The 8358-nt window shown below is 47.2% G+C and overlaps 1 protein-coding gene across 1 annotated transcript; it reads right to left on the reverse strand.

The window, feature by feature from the left end:
* Positions 1–3947: 3947 nt before the first annotated feature.
* Positions 3948–7776, reverse strand: LOC101994539 (odorant-binding protein 2a-like). The gene is made up of 6 exons (XM_013355540.1): positions 7690–7776; positions 7043–7176; positions 6735–6805; positions 6168–6278; positions 5128–5229; positions 3948–4024 (listed from the first exon to the last, which is right to left on the reverse strand). Exons 1-6 carry the CDS (start codon positions 7774–7776, stop codon positions 3948–3950), a joined length of 582 nt encoding a protein of 193 aa, XP_013210994.1.
* Between the last annotated feature and the right edge of the window lie 582 nt (positions 7777–8358).

An 8358-nucleotide genomic window follows, 5' to 3' on the forward strand; every position in this document is an offset into this window, starting at 1 on the left:
CAACAAAGCCAACACTGTTCTAATCAGGGAAGAACTGAAGTACTCTTATTCAATACAGTGCTTGAAGTCTTAGCCATAGCAATAAGTAGGCAAAGTAATGGAGTCTATAAATAAGAAAGTAGCAAGTTCAGCTATTCTTATACTCACATTACTTTACTATTTTATTAAATTAAACAGAAAACTCTTAGATCTCATTTTAGAAACTTTCAGCAAAATAGGAGAATATAAAATCAACTTGAAAATTTATTAGCTTTTCTGCATTGAATAATGATAACAAGCAAGCTGTGAGACCCTGAAAATGACCAAATCATATCAGCCAAAAAACAGGAAGAAAAAAAGGAAGAGGAGGAGGAAGGGGAGGAGAAGAAATATTCAATTTCTACAGAAATAATAAAGCATGGAAGAAACTAGATAACACAATAGCAGAAAGAACACTATGTTCATGGATTAGGGGAATAAATATTGTGAAAATGACTGTATTACCAACAGCAGGCTTCAGCTCCAAAACAAATTTCTGTCAAAAGTCTAATGCCATTGTAGGAGGAAGGCTACTTGTTGGTCCAAACTGCCCTGAACTGAAATAATCACACAGAAATTATATTAATTAAATCACTGCTTGGCACATTAGCTCTAACTTCGTATTGGCTAACTCTTACATCTTAATTTAACCCATTTCTATTCATCTGTGTATTATCACGAGGTCGTGGCCTACCAGCAAAGTTCCAGCATGTTTTTCTCTGGCTCTTTTTCCCAGCTTTTCATTTAGTTCCGGCCTAGCTCTGTTCTCCTATAGCTCTGCTATAGGCCCATGGCAGTTCCTTTATTAACCAATGAAAGCAACACATTGACAGGAAGACCTCCTATACCTTGTCACAGAAACAGATAATTAATCCTAAAACTCATTTGTGAGCACAAAATGCCCTGAATAGCCAGAGTCATCCTGGGCAGAAACAGCAATGCTGGGGGTGTTGTAGCACCTGGTTTTAAACTATACTACACAGCTGCAGTAACAAAAACAGCATGGTACTAGCACAGAAACAGGCACACCAGTCATGTGGTAGAATACAGGACACAGACTCAAACACACATAGCTGCGGCCACCCGACTTTAGACAAAAGTGCTCAGAGCACACAGTGGGGAAGAGGCAGACATCTATTCGTCAGCTGTGCTGGGGACACTGATGCCCACACACAGGAGATGAAGCTAGACCTCAGCTATTGCCCTGTGCAAACACAATCTGAATGGGACATAGACCTTAATGCATGACCTGTAACTGCTGGAGGGGAAAACGGAAAACACTTCAAGACACAGGATACAGGCAGAGAAAAGGACTTTCTGGGTAGGACTGAAATTGCACAGGAAATCCCAAGAGAAAAGAACCATGTGAAATTAAAATATTCTTTCTGCACAGCCAAGGAAATAATCAACAGAGTTAAGAGATGGTCACTTAGGGGAGGAATCTTTCCAGCTATACAAGCAACAAGGGAATGACCTACAGACTACGTAAGATACTTAAAGCATTTATCACCAAACAAATCATCCAACCAATAAATGAGCCAAGAATTGAACAACGAGTTTCAAAAATGGTAGAATAAATCATCAACAATACGTGAAATAGTGTTTTACCTTGTTTGCCATCAGGGAAATGCAAATAAAAACAACAGTGAGGTTCATTCCCTCACTCATTTCAGAATGGCAGCTATCAAGAAGTCAAGTGCCCATCAATTCTGGGATGGTGCAGGGAAAATGAACCTAAGACATTGTTAATGGGGACAGAAACTAGAGAAGCCTCTATGAAAACTAGTTTGGAGGCTCCTCAGAAAACTAAAAATAGAACCAGAAAATGATCCAGCTACGGCAAGCACCCCCGCGTTTATACCCAAAAGATTCTCGTCTTTATAGCGCAGGGAAAGCTGCACATGTGTGTTGATTGCCATGTGCTCACACAGCCGAGATGCAAAATCAGCCTAGATACCCACAGACGGCTGAGATGAGCAGATACAGAAAACGCCATGCGTGAACAGTGGAGTTTTGTTCAGTCATAAAGCAAAAGGCAGTTTATGGAAAAAGAGAGGCAGGAAGAATGAGGCAGGAGGGCTGATGTGGACAGGGCTTTGTTCTGGAGAGAGTGCAATGCTTCAGGGCTAGACAAAGATTATCCCAGCGTGGTGTTGCGTGCCTTTAATCCCAGGGTCCTAGAGGCAGAGGCAGAGAGAGAGGCAGGTCGATCTCTATAATTTTAAGGCCAGAGTCAACCTCAGGTTTCCTTCCTCAGGATGCCGGTCCACCTTGTTATTTTTGAGGCAAGGTCTCTTCTCTGACTTGGCACTCAGCAGTTAAGCTAGCTGACCAATGAGTCCCTCACCAGTGCTGGGAATACAAGTACCCCTCCAGGCCTTGAGATTTTATAAGGGACACATACATACATATGCATGAAATTTTATGTAGACACACACACAACAAAAAATCATATTTTATGTGCACTGTTAACTTTTCAGGTCTTTAAGAGGATCACAGATAATTTAAATTGTTGTTTTGGGCTGGATTTATTATTATTATTTCTTTCAGTTTTTGAGATTATACTATAAGTACATCATAATCCCCCTCCCTCCGAACACTTTCAATATAGTCTTGCTTGCTCTTTTTCAAATTCACAGCATTTTTTTCATTAAGTGTATATATATATATATATATATGATCCTTCCTCTCTTTTGCTGCAAACTACCTTTTGCTTGATTATTGAACAAAGCTCTAATGCTCAAACATGGCATTTTCTTTATCTCTTCATCTCATCTGTCTGTAAGTATACACACATGTAATATGTATAATATATATAATATAGGAATGTGTATTATATAGGTACATAGGTACAACCTGTTCACACTACATACTGTTAAATGTATGTGTGTTTTTGTACTCTTCCCTGGAGAAGACTATTTCTCCTGTTCCCAGCATCCCCTCGTTCCTGTAGGTCTTGAGGTCTCTTCTGTTCTCCAACCACCTTAGCTTCTCTATTGCTGTTGTCCTTCAACTCATGGTCTGGCAGCCATGCTGATGAGACTTTATGGGAAAGCTTCTGATACCTCTAGGAGACACAATCTCATAACAAACTCCCTGACTGGCTCATAATTTTGGAGCTGGAATCTTTAATATCTATTTTGAGACATAATTTGAGCGCTAACAAGACAGTATTGATAGTAAACTAAAGAGCAGCTCTTCATTGAGAAATGGGAATGTTCTATTATTTCCCTGAGTGTCTCTGTCTCTTTAACCATGTTTATAACAAAGGTTTCTGGTTCCCATCTAATCTGTGACTCTCTCCTTTGAGATGGCAGTGTCCACAAATCTGGAGTTCCTGTATACTCTTCTTGAACTTTCTCTTTGAACCCGTCAGCAACTTGGTTTTACACAGGTTCATCCAGAAATTCTTCTCTGCATTGAAGCCAAATCCCGTGTTTGGCCTGAGTTAGGGACTCCAGATAGAGGGAGCCCTCAGACAGCCCTGGGTGGCAGCTCAGAGCTGTGCAGAACCCACATGTCTGCCACGATTCTCTGTGTGATTCTAGCCTCCTGGTATGTCTTTTGTCATCTGTAGTTCCTACACCCTTGTACTTGGAAAAAACTGTGCGAGAGGCCTGGGTGGGGAACTGGGCTGGGGGAAGCTGTGGCTGCTTCTGTGTTTCCTGAGGGAAATGATTGTAGAGCTACCAACCCTAGCTCTACCCTGTCACAGAGCTAGGCTTCTCAAGGAGGGGTCTTCCCGGCAGCCCACCAAGTCCTCCTGGACTAGGAGCCCAGCGGTGACAGTCACACTGCCCAAAGCCCTGATGACCCTTCACACCTTGCTTTTTTCCAGGGGCTTCTCAGACACTCCTGACAGGGGCCAGCCTGACAGCCAGTGGCTCACCAGGTGGGGCTCTAGGACCTCACATGGCTCTCCAGGAAAGTCAGATGCCATGCTCCTTGGGCACCAGCCCATCAATGTCGCTGTACTTTTCCCCTTGTCTCTGCTGCCAGCAGGGCTCTTCAAGCCAACCCAAGGCCCTTCACAGATAGGCTGAGCCAGAGGACTGCTAAAGGTATTTATTTGGTGTCAGGTGGAGGAGGGGAGGTCAAGTTATGGGGGAGGAGCAGTGGGGAGTTTGGTCCAGGAAAGGTGTGGTACAGGGATGTCCAAGTCAGGTTTGGGCAGCAAGGCTTGCTCAGCAGGTGCAGACCTGGGTAGCTGCTGTGACAGAGAAAAGAGAGATAATTCCCCCATTCTGCAGGAGTGACAGTCAGGGGAGTCATGGACAGAGGCGGCCTAGGGCACATATGGGACAGAGATCTTCTTTCCCAACATTTCTGTGTGGTCCCTGCTAGGAGCTGGGGTCCTCTGAAGAGATCCCTCACTACTCCCATGAACAGCCAGGTCTCTGCCTCCCTGGAGAGAATGGGAAGAACAGGGCAAGGCAGAGACCAGGGTCTAAGAGATATCAAGACAAACAGGAAGGACTTCTTAGCTGTCTGGAAACAACACTCTGGGCCACCTCTCTGGTGACAACACCTGTCTGTGTGGATGGGATGAGGACCAGGGCTTCCTGAGCTCCATATTCTAGGCTTCTCCACATTCCTACAGGTGGGGTGGGATGGGGAGAGACTTACCCTAGTCACTTTCAGGCACACAGTGCTCTGTAGAAACCAAAAGAAGCCCAGGGGTGAGAAGGGCCCTGTAGAGGACCCCATCACAGCTGAGGTTCAGACCCTCCCCCAGCAAAACCTGAGGCAGGGCCTGGCAACCCTAGGAGAGGTGACAGGACCTTGAAGGTACAGTGCAGAAACCAGGGATACAGAGAGGGCAAGGGAGAGAGTAGACAGAAGCACAGGAGACTTGGAGGTGCATGGGGACACCGAGGGACAGAGCTCAGATTGTGACAATGTGACATTGAGTTATACATGACCCTAGGAAATGATGGAGATACCACAGAGACACAGGGAACAGGAACAGACATGAAACCACACTAAAGGGACAATAAGACCAGGCACAGAGAGGACATGGAAGCACAGAGACAGACATGGTTGGGGGACTCATAGTATGTTAGCGGTGACACAGGGGACAGAGAGAGGCATGGACAGTCCTGTTCTCACCTTTTAACTCTGGTACAAGGATATTTTCCTGTCTGAGTCCCTTATGCTGTACAAATTTCTTAAATTCTTCCATGGCCTCTGGGTTTTCCTCAGGGTTTCTCCCTGTGTGGAGGTGGGGCAGGATTAAGGGGTGGGCCTCAGCTCTGCAGAGAGCCAGAGACAGGGATGGGAGCATTAACCTGCACAAAGGTGGAGAGAGGAGCCTGGCTGTTAACAACGAACTGGTTGTGGACACCCAGACATGAGGGACCCTCTGGCCCTAGGGAGAACCTCTGCAGATTTACAGGACACTCCACAGACCTGTAGGAGCCCTGAATCTCAGGGACATGAGACTGTCCCCTGACCCTGTAGGATCCCTACCCTCCGTAAAGGCCTCTGTCAAGACATTCCCTTTGACCTGACCCTTGACTGAGATTCCCTGGAAGTGGCATTTGCTGGTTGCAGGGGTGGAGACTGTTCCTGAGTGCTCAGGCCTCCAAAGGCCACAAAAGCTCCATGCCAACCCAGTTTTAGCCACTTTTCTCTTTGGATCTCACACATTTCCTGGGCAGTACCCTGGGCACAGCACCAAGAGCTTCCCAGCCCCCAGTGTCAGGAATGGCTGCTGGAAGCAGAGACCAGACACACGACTTAGGGCCTCCGTGGAGCCTCACCTGATGAAGGAGGGTCATCTGTCTATCTGTTGCTTTCATTGGTTAATTAATAAAGAAACTGCTTGGCCTGATAGGTCAGAACATAGGTGGGTAGAGTAGACAGAACAGAATGCTGGGAAGAAGGGAAGTAAGGCAGCCGCTATTGAGCCTGCTGCCATGTCAGACATGCTGAATCTTTTTCTGTTAGCCACCTCTCGTGGTGCTACACACATTAATAGAAATGGGTTAATCAAGATGTGAGAGTTTGCCGGTAAGAGGTTAGAGCTAATGGGCCAAGCAGTGTTTAAAAGAATACAATTTGTGTGTTGTTATTTCGGGTGTAAAGCTAGCCCTGGGGGAGCTGGGCAGGACACAAAGCAGGCCTGCTCGCCTCTTCGCTACACTCACCCATAAGCTTTCCCATGCTGTACAACTTCCCGTGGTGATGGCCTTCACAGTAGAAGATATAGTGGTCCTTCACCGGCAGCTCAGTGACATAAAGGGACTTCTTGCTGTGAACTGCAGGTGAACAGAAATAGCTCTTAGTGTCTTATCCTTGAGGCACCATTGCAGCCCATGTGAGGGAACACCTTGGAACACTTCGGTGGTCACCCAGGAGACCTGTCTAGTCTAGCCCTTGCTGTTCTACCGTCTCCATTGTTAGACAGGAGCCATTTCTTGGAAGCTGTCTAGCCCAGCTAAGATGTTCAGAGAAGAGGGCTGAGGTTGGACCAGGTTTGAACATCCATCTCCCTGCCTGGCTCTCCACTCTTTAGCATGGTTTTCTCATGGGTCAAGAGCTGAGATCTAGGCAGGGGACCAAGAGCCAGTCAGATGCTAGGGTTGACTACACAACAACCTCTATATCTGGTATGTAGAAAGTGAGTGGATGGTCGGTTCTACAAGCTGGACCAGGCAAGGACCCATCTATTCAAGGGCTGCCGCTGCAGGACACCCTAAGACACAGGGACTCACAGGTGGTGAATTTGCCAGGCTCATCAGTTTTCTTCATCAGGATTTTAATGTCATGGCACTGACCGTTCTTCCTGTAAACACAAGTCCAGTGTCAGGCTGCTCTCAGCAGCACAGCGGAGCCTCTCAGCTCTATTGCTAATCAGCCCTGGTAAGGTGATCTCCTAAATTCCATGTTCCTGCTTTAGGAAACTGCTTGGGAATGTGTCCCCTCAAAGTCTGGGATCTTTTAGTTTCCCAAACTCAAAGCATAGCAAGGATAGCAAGGGAGAGACAGACAAATAAGGAGGCCCACAACTGGGGACACGTACCAGAATATAACCTCGGCCTCCAGGTCTCCTCCTTCCAGGGCTGTCATCTTCAGAGGGAAAAGCTTCGAGGGTATCTTGTGACTGGGTAGGCTTCCGTTGTATATCATGGCCTTTGGATACCAGATCCCAGAGTACTGCAGGAGACAAAGCTTTGCACATGCCCAATCATGGCCCTCTTCCTATCCAGGTTCCAGCATATGGGCTAGCACCTGAGTAGACACTCAGAACCCAGGCTGCTGCCACTGAGAAGGGCTAACTTTATATCCCAGACCTTGGTCAGAAAATAGATACCCGTGCTTTAGATACCAAACCCCATGAGGGTAGAAAGTGTGTGCTCCCTATCAAGGTACCTAAACTCTTGAGGCCTACACCTCAGCACTGGCTGAAGGCCATTGTCTATGAGGCCTTCTAGGTCTGGGCATCATGTGAACAAGGACCCCACACCAAAATCTGATTTCTGTTCTACCTCTATCTTCAGGAGAATACCCATCTTCTGTTAGAATAGTGGAAGCCCAGTTCCGACTTCTCAGTGCAAGGTCAATTTCAACCTTCAAGGAAACATGCTGCACCTCAGCTGAAATATATCAGTACCAAGCAGAACGCCATGCCTTTTACCCCACCCTCCCCATTGACGTTCCCCTCCTCACATCCTCTTGGTCATCTGATGGAAATTCCTGGGCCTTCAGGACAGCCACCAGCCCCAGAAGCACGAAGGTCAAGAGCAGGCTCTTCATCTTCAGTCGCTGGCTGGGCTCTCACACAAGGCAGGTCACCTGGGGAAGGTCTGCTCTGGCTGCTCACACGGTGCCCTTTATATCCCCCGTGGCCAGGGATGTGTGCCCACTTGGCACTGACCATGTCCCTCCCGTCCTTCTCTCATGGCCAAATCCACATCCATCATGGAGGTGGAAGGTTGTTGTTGTTGGGATCTGATGACAATGAACTCAATGTCACCCACAGACGAAGAAAGACACACAATGCCCTGCAATGTCTGAGCCAACAAGACTTGTGCTCACAAAGGATCCTGGGAAGACGAGACACTTAGGGGCAGTGAGTGAGGGCCAGGCTTCCCTTCAAAGCCCTGGCCTCCATCTGCCATAGCTGCCATGAGCTGTGTCCGCTGAGACCTGGATTCTGACCTCCTCTTTGGAGAATGGGGCTGAGCTACACCACCAGAAACTGTTGCTTGTCCCCAGATGGCCTTGCCGCTGCCTGGGATGGAGCTCACTTCATTGTCCTTTTCGTGCATGGATACCCCAGCTGGACCTTCCTGTTAGTGGGGGCACGGACTCCTGACTCTTGTCAGTTTGAACATC

The sequence above is a fragment of the Microtus ochrogaster genome, chromosome 4 (assembly GCF_000317375.1).
Source record: "Microtus ochrogaster isolate Prairie Vole_2 chromosome 4, MicOch1.0, whole genome shotgun sequence".
Taxonomy (NCBI): Eukaryota; Metazoa; Chordata; class Mammalia; order Rodentia; family Cricetidae; genus Microtus; species Microtus ochrogaster.

Excerpts from the sequence above, each read along its gene's own strand:
- LOC101994539 (XM_013355540.1), bottom strand. The coding sequence starts at position 7,776 with ATGAAGAGCCTGCTCTTGACCTTCGTGCTTCTGGGGCTGGTGGCTGTC. Across the intron at positions 7,177-7,689 it reads CATCAGATGACCAAGAGGAT|TACTCTGGGATCTGGTATCC; the intron begins GTGAGGAGGGGA and ends TGTCTCCTGCAG. Across the intron at positions 4,025-5,127 it reads CCTTGTACCAGAGTTAAAAG|AGCCCTGCTGGCAGCAGAGA; the intron begins GTGAGAACAGGA and ends GTTGGCTTGAAG.